Source organism: Elephantulus edwardii, unplaced genomic scaffold (assembly GCF_000299155.1).
Source record: "Elephantulus edwardii isolate Elephantulus edwardi_28Jun2011 unplaced genomic scaffold, EleEdw1.0 scaffold00019, whole genome shotgun sequence".
Lineage (NCBI taxonomy): Eukaryota > Metazoa > Chordata > Mammalia > Macroscelidea > Macroscelididae > Elephantulus > Elephantulus edwardii.
Window position 1 is genome coordinate 26,206,622 of NW_006399769.1, and position 13,705 is coordinate 26,220,326.

Here is a 13,705-nt window from a genome sequence, read left to right on the forward strand (position 1 = left end):
GAAATCAGTGAAATTGTTCTGTAGTTTCCACATTCTGTTGGGTCGCCTTTCTTTGGAATAGGAACAAATATCGATCTCTTCCAGTCAGTTGGCCAAGTGGTCGTTCATTGACATAGCTTTATTGTTGAAAAAATATATACTTAAAAAGTGGAATTGTTTTTTCCCCTCTTTTTTAAAAAATTTTAAAATAAAATTTTATTTAAAAAACCAATCCTTGTCTCCAAGGAGCAACTTAGCTTCACCTTCTCCAGAACAGACCTATTTGTTCTCTTGGCAGTTCACGGTATGTTTGATACTCTTCTCCAGCACCACAACTCAAAGGCACTGATTCTTCTTCTGCTGTTTTTATCCACTTACCAGGTCTCTGAAGCATCACAAGTACTTATGAAAACAATGGCCTGAAGCAGATGCTGTTTCAACTGTTGTTGTTGTTGTTAAGTGCCATCGAGTCGCTTGCGACTCATAGCGACCCTATGTACAACAGCCCTAAACTCAGGTCTGTCCGGTGCCAATCGCACTGTCTCTGACACTCCCACTCCGATTATCCCAGTCACTGAATCAATCCACCTCATAGAAGGCCTTCCCTCCTGTGCTGTCCCTCCAACCTACCAAGCATGATGTCCCTCTCCAAGGACCGGTCCCTCCTTACAACATGTCCAAAGTATGTCAGATGGATATTTTTCCAAATCTAGTTGAAAAAGCCTCAAGCCCCAAAGTCTGGGGCTTTTTCAACTAGATTTGGAAAAAATTCCTTATAAATATCCTAATGTATCCATGTTGAAAGAATAGAAAAGCATAACTGGTCACAGGGAACTGTAGTCACAGATATTAAATCATTGTTAGCGCTTCTGAGTTGACTACAATTCACAGTGACTTAATGAATGATAGATGTGAATCCTGTCCTACTGTGTGCTAGCCTCCTCATCTCTGCCAGACCTGCACTCATCATGACAGTCAACTGTGCCAGTCCATCTCATTGAGGGGTCCCCCCTCCTTTGTTGACCTTCCACGTTTTCAAGCATGACGTCCTTTACCAAGGACTGGCCCGTCCTAACAACATGCCCAAAGCACGTGAGAGGAAGTTTCACCATCTTTGCCTCTAAGGAACACCCTGGCTGCACCCTCTCCAAGACACATTTGTTCTCTTGATAGTCCACAGGATATTTAGATATTTGGTACTCTTCTATATCAACACAATTCAAAGACATTAATTCTTCTTTTGTCATCTTTATTCACTGTCCAACTCTAAGATGCACAGGAAGTAACTGAAAAAATTGTTGTTTGGTTCCAGTTATATCTTAGTCCTTCAATTGACATCCTTGCGCGTTAGCACTTTGAAGAGGCCCCTGACTGCACACTTAGCCCAATGCAACAAGTCTTTTGATTTCTTGACTGCTGGTACCAAGGGAGTTGATGGTGAATCCAAGTGAGATGCAACTATACACAATTTCTATCTTTTGTTGTTTTTCATGATGTTGCCTGTTGGTAACCTAGTTGTAAGGGTTTTTGTTTTCTTGATGTTGAGATGTAATACATATTGAAGGCTGTAGTCTTTGATCTTCTGGAGCAAGTGTTTCAAGTTATCCTCACTTTCAGCAAATGAAGTGGTGTCGTCTGCTTAACACTGTTTTTACAGCTCCTGCTGCCACATTCTTCCTCATGAAGTCCAGTTTCTCTAATGATTTGTTCAGCATAAAGACTGAACAAGTATGGAGTCAGGATATAGCTCCTGGTACACACCTTTCTTGATTTTAAACCAGACAGGGTTCCCTTCTCTGACAATACAGCTTTATTTGCTCAAGAACCTTACTTTTAAAACTCATCACTTATCATATAGATTTGACTCTGTTTTCCATTACATGGCTTCAGTATGAATTGCCATTTCAACCTCTGTGTTGTTCAAGGATTGTTGTATAAGTTACACTTTCTGCTTCTTTCACTGATGATGTTTCTGAAACCAATTAATAACCTCTCTGTATTCATGCCGTGTAAGCTGGATCATTCTGTGAGGCCTTTCTGAATGTGTACAGAAATTGTTATAAGCAAACACAGGTACAGGGTTAATAGGTGTTGTAACAGGGTCGCTTCTGCTCTAGTGTTTAGTACCAATTCTAGTCATTTTTAAATGATCTTCAGCAATTCATTAGCAAGTGATATCCTGTGGCTAACTTGTCATCTGGAGTTTTCCTCATCACAACCAGCATCTGGTTATACAGAACACCTCTCTCGCTCATTTGGCTCTATTTTTCCCCTCATGAGATTTGTCACATCAGATATATGTTCACTAGTTTACTTCTCATCATTAAAACATAAGCTCTATCAGGTGAATAGTATTTTATTCACTTTCCATTTGTAGGATGTTGACAAGTGTCTGGCACATAGCAGGTGTTTAATATATTAGTTAAATGAATGAAGAACTAGATATCAAATTGCATTGTCAATGAGGTCAACTCAAAAGGTTAAGTTTAAGAAAGAACTGCACATTTTGGAGTATAATTTACAGTACCAGAGGTATGATGGTGAGAATGCAAATGTACAGCACCTCAAGAACAAACAGACAGAGCTGGGCTTTCCTTAGCATCCTCAGGCTGCAGCAGAAACATCCACTCAAATCACCGGCTCAGTGTGAGAACAAAGGCTGATTACAATATCTGCTTTTTGTCACACTCAACTTTTTGACATTTGACAGCACTACTACTATAAAAAAAAATCCCAAAAATAACACATGCCAAAAAACATTAAGACAAAATCTATTCTGGTCTAGCCTACAAAACCCCTAATGAGAAGTTCGAAGAGCTGTGATTTCAAAATGAATAGAACCTGCAATTTTATATCACTGAGAAGCGGCTTGATCTGGGCCTAAACCCTTACTCACAGCACAAAGGAAAATGCACTGCTAACTCTTAATAGTAAGACATACATGACCTTAGCTATTATTTGGAACAAGTTGTTAAGAAACAAAATGACCTAATATTTCCGCTGCTTATGATTCTAGTCATCTGGTTGGCTAAAGCAAAAGAATTTTTAAAGGTGTTACATTTCCACTAAATGGAGCAAAGTGGTCACAATTAGATTGATTTTATGCAAGTGGGTATATGAATTCACTTAACACTATTATTCTATCTAGATAAATGCATTTACATTAAAGGGTAATCCCTTGCCAATTTAATCAGCCACATTCCATTACTAAGTTCATGAATCAGAGTAATGGTTGCACTAATATTGTGAATATTTGTGTTTTAATGTAACGTTCAGGCATTGAACCTAGATTATAGGCATTAATATGTGAAAATGTTTGAACATATATGAAACCTTGACAGACAACTCTGAAATCTGTGCCAAATGGAAAAATGAGAACCAAATGGTACTCAGTGGTACCAATTACATAAATAAGTGCTTATCAAATAAACAATTAGTGAAATCTTTGTGGCTTCTTGCAATTCTGTTTCATAATCCCAGTGTTACACAATTTTGTTTGGGAACAAGTGGGGCTTAGGGCCAAGGGTTGTCTGTGTCTAGCGGCTGAGTTGATGCTGCCACACTGTGGTAACGGTTCTGAAATAAAGAATGTTTCTGCCACCCCACTCTACTCTATCCCTTATTAAACACCCAAATGTCTTTCCAGAGCTTTCATAATAAAGAGCACCACTTTTAACAGGAGCAAGGAAGCCTTTTGTTGTCTGCCTTTCACCTTGCAACAATCCCCCAGGACCCTGTTCTCTACTCTTTAGCCAAGCTGGTCTTTGAGCTCTGACACATGCCTGTTTCCTCCTTCCCCAAGTTTGCTGCATATGCTGTTTCTTTGGCCCCAAGAATTCTCTCCTTTCCTCTCACCCTCTTTTCCCAGCAGATTCTCAGTTAAATCATATGCTCTCCAGCAGCACACAACCCTGCCAGCACTCATCTCACCTGCAAGTTTCCAGTTACTCATGAGGTGTTTGGGTGAATGTATGTCTCTCTCACTAAATGGTCAATAAAATCCACTGTCACTGACAGATTCTAACTCATGGTGACCCTACAGGTCAGAGAACTGCTGCAGGAGTTTCCAAGGCCACAGAGCTTTATAGAAACAGACCACCTCATCTTTTTTTCTCGTGGAGTCACTGGTGAGATCAAATTGCCAATCTTCTAGTTAGTAGCTGAGAACTCCATCACTGCACAATGAGGGCTCCAACCAGTAAGTAGTTAGTAGGTACAATGAAAAAGGCTTCATCTTAATTTCTGTTCCTCCTGTACTTTCAGTAACCAGTACAATTTGGGAGGGAGGGAGGGCAGAGGTGGGGAGAAGGAATGAAGGGATGGGGGAGAGAGGAAGGGAAGGAAGGGGGGAAAGAGAAAGAGAGCTCTCAAAAACATAAGTCGAAGAAAAGGAAAAGGAATAATCTAAATTACATATTCAATACAGCATGGATTTCAGAGAAACAGAAACATAAAAGTATTAAATGGGAAGCAAACTAAAAGATAAATAAATGCCCAGATTGATTTGCTACACAGACTGTAGAGATAGAAACCTGTCTTGCTTAAGCAGAGCATTCAGACTAATACAGACTCCTTAGAAAAGCCTGATCTTCCCCTTCTGAAAAATGAGCCAATGAAACCTCTGTGGATCACAACAGAGCGTTTTCTGATATAACGCTAGAAGATTAACTACCTACACTGAATGTAATTTAAAACACAGCACCCTCAACAGTGGACTTGAGCTCATCAATGGTTGTGGGAACGACACCGGGCATTTCGTTTTGTTGACTATGCGTCAGTGTTGACTCTATAGCAACTAACATCAGTAATTAGCACTAAAGCCACTGTGCATGTTGTTGCTGTTGTTAGGTGCTATCAAGTCGAGTATGACTCAATAGTGACCTTCTGTACAGTCAACCTGAACCCTGTCCTATCCTGTGCCATCCTCACCATCTCTGAAACATTCAAACCCGTCATTGAAGTCACCATGCCAATCCATCCCACTGAGGGTCTTTCCTTTATTGATCACCCCTCCATCTTTCCATGCACGATGTCCCTCTCCAATGAACAGCCTCACCTAGCTACATGCACGAAGTATGAAAGATGAAGCTTTACCCCCTTTGCCTCCAAGGAGTGTTGCGGCTGCACTTTCTCCAAGACATACCTGTTTTGTTTTCTGGGGTGTCTATGGAACATTCAGCACTCTTCTCCAACCACAACTCAACAGTATCAATTCTTCTTCTGTCAGCTTTATTCACTGCCAAGCTTTTGGATGCAAGCCGGTGACTGAGAAGACCAGGTCTAACACAGGCATTCAGTGATAATTTATCAAATATTTACGTGAATAAATAAATAAATATAAAGGGCCAGAACTATTTGTGGTTTCTCTTGCAATGTTTCCTTTAAAAAAAATAGCTTCTATTTGTCTCTGGTAGCCTCATTTTATGCAATTTTTCTCCTTCTTAGGCCTTTTCCTTTTCACCTCTCTCCTCTGTGCTGACTGGGTTGTTTATCAAGTGCCAGAAACTAATTTGTTTCAATTACACTTCTGCGTCATTTGAAATATCACAACCTTTATCTTATTTTTCCCCATGAGAAAAAGTGGCTTCACTTTTCTTAGAATTATATGAGTTCACTGCAGTTCACATTTATTTTCACTTTAAGAGAAACTGGCTCACTTTGCATTTCAAGACTTCATTAGAAAATGCATCAAAAGAAACACTTTAGTGGGAACTTACCAAGGCACTGTCCGTTCCAGCCTCGGAATCCTTCTGTGCAGGGAACACAATGGTAAGATCCTGGAGAATTCACACACTGCTCATCCGGGCAAGCACTTGGAGTCAAACATTCGTTAATATCTGAAAAGTCAAAAAGCTACATCACATATCTTTTACTAGCTTGCCAGAGCAAACACTTAACTTTCTGAAGAGGGGAAAGCAGTTATCAGGTTATATTTATAATGCAGTATGGAAAATAATAACTGAAGGACACGTGGGAAACACACTTAAGCACATAAAACAATGCACAGGTAGGTACACCTTGACTAAAATAACTGCACACATTCCAAGGACGAACTTGACCCTCCATTCTTAAACTGGCAGGGCCGGGGCACTCCTCTCCAGGAACTTAGACAGTTCCACTGGGGCTACTTCCTAGACATCAAACATTTCAAGTGATAGTAAATGTTGTCAGAATGAATTAAGGGGAAAAGAGATGAGAATGAAGAACTCATATATGCACCAGGCTTGAGGTTCTCTGTGCAGGAATCAGGAACTCTATGGAAATCTTAATTTTGGCTTAATGGAATCAAGAAAATTCTACACTAAAATAATTTAAAACTTTTCATATAATAGAAATTCTTGAGTGGTGAAAAAAGTGTGACAGAATACAGTGAACTCATCACATGCTCCCAAGATTTTACAGAAAATCCAATGACAGCATACAGAGTGTAGTGTTTTTCTATTAAAAATAAATGTCTATTCAGCATATATCTTCATATGTATGGTTAACTTATTAATTATAGTTGGCATTTTTAAATTTAAATTTAAACATTTAAAAATGTATATTTTAAAAACCATAGGAAATATCAGTCTAGGAAAGAATATGGAAACAGCTTTTGGCACTTCTAAAGATAATGGGAAAAAATTGAAAAAAGGGAAGATGAAGGATGATATTCAGACATTAAAGTGTACTTATAGCCACCAGAGGCTGTTGGAAGGGAGGAGGAAGGGAGAATTAAACACTTAGGAAAAAATAAGTCTGTTAAGAGTATGCTCAAAATATTTGAAGGTAAATAAAAACAACATGCTGAACATAAGTTGTTGTTATGTGCCGTCGAGTCGCTTGCGACTCCTAGTGACCCTATGTACAATAGCTCTAAACTCTGCTGTCCTGTGCCAATCTCATTATATCCAACACACTCATCCCGATTACCCCAGTCACCGAATCAATCTATCTTCTAGAGGGCCTTCCCCTCCTGGGCCTGCCCTCCACCCTCCCAAGCATGATGTCCTTCTCCAAGGACCGGTCTCTCCTTACAACATGACCAAAGTATGTCAGACGAAGCCTCAGAATCCTTGCCTCCATGGAGCAGCCTGGCTTAAGCCTTTCCAGGATGAATCTGTTTGTTTTCTTAGCAGTCCATGGTACCCTCAACACTCTTCTCCAGTACCACAGCTCAAAGGCATCAATTCTCCTTCTATCCTCCCTGGTCATTGTCCAGCTCTCTGACTCATAACAAGTGATTGCAAAGACCATGGCCCGTATCAAACGCACCTTAGTCTCCAGAGAGACACCGTTGCTCCCGAGTACTTTAGAGAGGTCCCTAACAACAGGCTTTCCCATCACAATGTTAGTCACTAAAATTTATGCATAAATAACTTTGATAAGCCCAATAATTTGCTACATATTTATCTGCCACAATAAAACAGATATTTATAGAAGATGCACAAAGATCTGTCGTGCATTTGAGCATGAGAAATAGAAATAGGATTCCTAACCAAATTTAAAGGGAGCTCTGGTGGCTTAGGGGTAAGGTATTGTGCTGCCAACCCAAGGTAGGTATATGATTAAAATTCATTATCTGCTCTGCAGGAGAAAGGTGAGCAGTCTCCCTCCCCTGTGTGATTAGTCGCCTCTGAAAACCTGCTGGAGTGTCAGCAGGTTTTGTCAGCTATGGGTTGGTTCTAACTTGATGGTACACAACAACAACAACGTATCAGCAAAATGAAATTTGGTGGCCTACTGGTAGAGAAGAAGATGGTTGCTGACACACCAAAGAATCATGGTTCAAATCCACCAGCTGCTCTGCAGGAGAAAGATAAGCAATCTCCTCCCACACAATTTATAGTCTCTGAAAACCCGCTAGAGGATCGACTATGAGTCAGTTGTGACTTGAAGGCACAGAACAAAAACATGTATCATAGGCATGTGAGGAAAAGAGGCTTAAAGTCAAACAGTTGAAGAGGAGACTAACAGAATAAGCACCAGGTCAGCATTCTAATTTTTATTTTTTATTTCTATCAGCAAAAAATTCTTGCCAACAGACAATGACACACAGTGGTTGTTTTGAGGTCAGATGTTCTGGGACTCTTTGTTCTACAAAAAGATGGTGCTTGCCAGTTTCATTTTCCAAACAGCATTACAGTCTCCTCTGGATTGGATTTTCTTTCCTTTTTTCAATGCTAGAATTACAGCTGCTAAATCAGAGAATGTCACTGAGACAGGTTGCTTCAACAAATAAGGTGCAAAGCTGAGCAATCCAAGATACCTTCTCTTAATTTCTGCAATTCTCACTCATCTCTGTTAGCTTGTTCCCTCAACTCTGAATTAACAATCACCTGCCTTTTCATACAGTAAAACAATCAAGTAAAGATGCATGAGATAATGTCTTGTAAAGTACAATAGCCTCGTTGGAGACTGGCGCAGTTTTAAAACAGCTTTGTCAGGGACAGCTGAGAAAATCTTCCGTCAGCCAGAAGCCCGGGGACATTTGGTCCTGATCCACAATGGAATCAGAAAACCACTGCCTCTTGGTTCCTCCTTCCCAAGCTTTTTCAAGGGAACAGAATAGTTGTTATTTACTCAAGGAACCCTGACAGTATTCCTGTTAAATAATTTCTGTATTTTTAGTCTTACTGCTTGCAATTTAATGAGATGATTTTCAAGGTTCTGGTCTATTCTTTCTGTTCTTGTTGACACTGTTATGTTTTAAACACTTTCATAATCTCCTGTGGGACTGTTTTAGAACGTAAAGGAAGGATCATTATTTAGAGGTTTAGGCTGGGATGCCTTTGCATACACATATTAATAAAGATTAACTACTACTCCTTACCCTCTGTTTTTAAGCTTTCTCCACTATCCTCTCTCTCTCTCTCTCTAGATGTACTGAGAAGATATGATGCAAAATGGGTCAGGGAAAGAGGTTTAATGAAACTGGTGCTTCTAGAGTATTAACAATGTGACAAGCCTCATACAAGAAAAGTGCAGCACGCATTTTATTTCCGTGACAACTCGGTAAGATAACTCCAGGTACACTTCTTTTTATTTTACTTTGTAGATACTGCAGGCTTTGTTGTTTGTATGCTTTTTTTTTTAACAAATGGCAGGTTTGCAGCAATTCTGCATCAACTGTATGTATCTCTCTATATCTGTATCTGTATCTGTATCTCTATATATCTATCTCTATCTCTATCTATATCATCTATATCTAAATCTATATCTATCTGTTCTATCTCTATCTCTATCTCTGTATCTGTATCGTCAGCACCATTCTTCCAATAGCACCTTCTCACTCCCTGTCTCTGTGCCACAAGCTGACAATTCTTATAATATTTAAAAGCTTCATAATGCAAACTTAACAGATAATAATATAGTACAACCCCAACTTTGACATGCACTAAGAAACCAAAAAATTCACATGACGGGCTTTTATTGTGGCACTTTGGAATCAAATCCACAATTCCAGGCACCTGCCATGGCTTCCAGGTCACAAGGTACAGAGTAGGTGGATTCTATGGCCTGGGGCCCTTTGCAATCCCACAGTGCCTCTCTTAAGAATAGGAGGCCAATTCCTTACAAAAGTAATCAGGAACTTTACACCTGCCTCACGCCCCTGGCTCTCAGGGGAGGGCTCATGGCTTCATTCTGATCCCTGGTTGGTCTGATCCACTGTGGTGAACCTTTCACTCCTCTCTGGAACCGATCCCCAGGGAAGGGGAGACTAGCAACTCAAGAGGCCAACAGAAGAGGCAGGTGGAGTCAGCCAGAAAGTATCTAATTAGCTCTCCCTCAGGGCCTGGGTCATCAGGTGAGAATAAACACCATGTAGAAGCCAAGGCCAGCTGGGAACTGACTCCCCCACATCCCCTAAACCCCAATTCCTAGGTCTAGGAGCCTCACTGTATTGAAAAAGGCTGGTAATTCAGGCAGAGGATCCCAAGAAACCAGCGCCTTTCTCATGCCCTGGCTCTACTTCCTAACATGTCCACAGCAGGATTTAAGTAGAACGTCAGCATCTGTCCTCCTGGGAGAAAAAAAAATTACCAAAGAAAGGTACCATGATGGTTGTGTAACTTGGAAACAAGCATAAACATATTAACTGGACAGTAATTTTGGCCCTGCTATAAACATTTCTCAAAACAGTTTTGTAATAAGTACAAACTTATCCTTTTTGGTCATAATAGAGAAACTTAAACTGGCACAATAGCCCTTGGCTCAGAATTGGTCAGGCAGTCTTTCTGAAGATTGTCTGAAAGAAAGTTCCAGAACACGCATGCCGGAAAGAAGTGGAGGCAAAGGAATGTAACCAGGTGAAAGGTTGAGACCTTAAACATCAACAATGGCTATACCTGCATCATTGCTCCCAGGTCAATGACCTAGACACAGCAATTAATGCTGGGTTTGAACTCAGATGCTTTGTGACCAATTGCTTCCACGGAGATGTCACTTCAAATGCTAGTGAGGGCAGATATGGAATGCATGAAGGGGAGTATGAAGATGGCGAGTGATTCCCCACTGAATTCCTCAAAGGAGGTCACGAGGATGCAAGTCCCAGAAAAGTTTGGCCCAGGACTACAGGAGCAGAGGAAACCTGTGTCTCCTGGGTACCCCTGGACCTGGGTTCTGGACCCAGCCCTCCACGTCCAGGTCGCACACTCACCCTCACAGCGTCCTCTGCGCGTCATGCGGAAGCCGCTGTCACAGTACTCGCAGCGGAAGGCGCCCATGGTGTTGACACAGTGTCCCTCCCCGCACACGTCTGGCCGCAGGCACTCATCAACATCTATGGAGGGAGAGGGCATTGCCAATTTTATTTCCCCAAACTGCATTTTTAATCTCTCCTGGCTCCTAGGTGAGTGCAGATTTAAGAAGGAAGAAGTGCACTACCACTCTCACCTCTTCCTCATGCGTCAAAATGGGAAGACTTGGAGTCATGCAGATCCAAAAGGAATATTTAATGCCACTAATCTGTGCACCCATTTACAAGCTGTTTGGTTTTTTAAAAATTTATACTGGTTCGCTTGCAAAGTTTGTATGCACTGTTTTTCATACTATCTTCATTCACACTGTGTTTGATACAATCACTCCAATTAATTATATTTTCTAAAATTAATCAACACTGAAGTATGCCCACCATTGCCCTGTCTTTCCAGATCCCAGGCGGATCTTTCCCGTTTCCTTTACCCACCCCTCCCTTCACCCACCAAATTGTGGGACCCTATGATCACCCCCTGCCCACCCTACCCCCCCTTGGATGCTCATACCTGCTTTACTAGTTATCTTTCTATTTCTACATTAATCACTTACCACTCTGCTTACAAAAAAATATTGGCAAGAAATCCATATTTCTATTTCTCAATGCCTTGTGCTCTAAGATAAGGAGCCCTGGTGGTAAAGCTCATCATGTTGGGCTGCTAACCCAGTGGTTAGTGGTTCAAGTCCACTAACCAGCTGTTTGGAAGACAGCTTGGCAAGCTCTTCCCTAGTGATTTAAAGTTTTATAACCCTATTGGAGAGTCACTAGGAGTCGGACTCTACTCAATCACAGTGAGTTTATGCTGGAAGATAGTGCTTTACAAAGCAACCATCAGCTACATAAAAACAAACCCATCTGTTACCATCCAGCTGATTCTGACCCATAGCTATGACATGTGAATCAGAGTAAAACTATACTCCACACGCTTCTCAATGGCTATGAAGCAGCTGGGTGGGTTCAAACTGCCAACTTTTCAGTCTGGAGCAGAGTGTTAAACTATTGTTATCACTCTGGGATATTCTGCCAAAAGAGGTGTGTAATAAAAATGTCTGAGTCACCTCAATAATCACCGGACTTACGAGTCTTTGGAGGATCTAAGAACTCAGATTTGGACAGTTTACAGATCAAGAAAAGCTCTGCCATTACCTATGCAGTTAGTACCCTCCTCACTGGCCATGAATCCTGCTGGGCAAATACACAGGAAACTCCCCTCGGTGTTTTCACAGCGGCCCTGGGAGCAGTATTGTTGCATCTGTGCACATTCATCAATATCTGTCAACATAAGGAGATAGAAAAGGATGAGTGTACTGATGTAAGGTACAGTCTTCTTGTTCTGAAAAATACTTCCTTCCCCCCACCCCCCATGCTACAAAGAAAAAGGAGACATGGTTGTTTCCTTCCAGCAATTGAAGTCCTGTTACCAGCGAGAGGGGGTAAACTGTGCATTCCTCCAAAATCCAAAACTAAAAACCAACCCATTAGTGCTCTGGAGAGAGATATTTCAGGGGTGCTTAGGGTTCTCATGATGAGTCACGTAAGCTCTGGAACGTGCCGTCTAGTTCCAGAGCCTGAACTGGGACAGTCAGAAGTATGAGGAAAGAAATTCCCATACTGTACCTACAAAAGGACAGGGAGGAGATTATGCCTATTGCCCATCTCAACTTTGTAGATAAACCGTTCAAATCTACCAGCTGCTCCACAGGAAATCAGGATGGGCAATATCCTCTCATGTGATTTTCTGTCTCTGAAAACCAGCTCAAGGGTTTTCAGGGACAGTACATCAGAGACTGAGTCGGTTCAGACTCAATGGAATATAACAGCAACAATAACAACAACAACAGAGAAAAGAGCCAGGTTATGGGGCATGTTGGCGTCTCCATTTTACTTAAACAGAACATCAAAACTGTTAAGGCCACACATCTGTATGACATTTACTCTCTGAAATAGTGAAAATTAGATGCATGCCTTTATTGCTTTATATTCCCCTAATAATTATTTAGAATTCTTTTCCTCAAAAGATTAAATTTAGAATTAACACATTAAAAATGAAATACCCTCCATGCTTAGACTTCTCTTTCTGTGGTTCAATTTTTAAAAGAAATACTTATGAAAACTTTTATGCAGAAATTCATTAATAGCTTCAGTTACACAGAAATCAGATTTTATGTTGTTTTGTGCCTTCGAGTCGCTTGCGATTCATAGCGACTTTATGTACCCTTAGATTAATATTAGAGCCCTTAGATTAATATTAACATTTTATTGCAGAACATATTAATATTATACGCTAAATGTGTGTGTGTGGTGGGGAGTTGCACCAAACACTGTCCACCACGGGTAACCATACTTGCATTTTTTTTCATTTTATTATTTTTGTGTGTGTGTACCGTCAAATCAGATCTGACTGGTACAGGAGGAGATTGCACCTCCTTCCCCAGCAGAGCATCTGGCGGATTCGAACCGTGCACCTCTGGGACTGTAGTTGCAGCTTCTTGCCACTAGGCCACCTGAGCTCCCCACCATACTTGCATTTGACTCATTATTTTCACAGTGTTCGGCTTCACAGCAACCACAAGTTACCACTCTACAGCAAGAGGACACATCAGGGCTATACAACCTAGAAGAATGTGGAGCTCCCAGATCAAAACAAGCTTGGAAGCAGGAGTGATGTCCTCTTCCATAAAAGCTTGCCTCTGAAAACCCTATGAACCTGGAGAACAGACAAAATTTATACAGGACGTGTCCAGGACTTTCATCCATAGGGTCACTATGAGTTACCTACGACTCAACGGCACTTAACAACAACAGCATGCTAAATGTGTATATATTGGTTGTTCTTTTTTACTGTTGTTCGTACATGCCATTGAGTGGAATACTACTCATAGTTGACTCTCCAGTGGGGTTTTCTAGAGGCTGTAAATGTCCTGTGTTATGCAGATGACACAACCCTGCTTGCTGAAACTGAGGAGGACCTGAAGCGCTTGCTGCAGAAGG

The 13,705-nt window shown here is 41.0% G+C and overlaps 1 protein-coding gene across 4 annotated transcripts in view; it reads right to left on the reverse strand.

Annotated features, from left to right (window-relative positions):
* The window catches only part of LTBP1 (latent transforming growth factor beta binding protein 1), a 687,127-nt gene that overhangs the window by 165,183 nt on the left and 508,239 nt on the right, over positions 1-13,705 (reverse strand). For all 4 annotated transcript variants that reach the window (XM_006882359.1, XM_006882362.1, XM_006882361.1 and 1 more), the window contains 3 exons: positions 11,861-11,986; positions 10,619-10,741; positions 5,697-5,816 (listed from right to left, as the gene is read on the reverse strand). In XM_006882359.1, the coding sequence (XP_006882421.1) occupies positions 5,697-5,816; positions 10,619-10,741; positions 11,861-11,986 (369 nt within the window). The remainder of the gene's footprint in view (positions 1-5,696; positions 5,817-10,618; positions 10,742-11,860; positions 11,987-13,705) is intronic.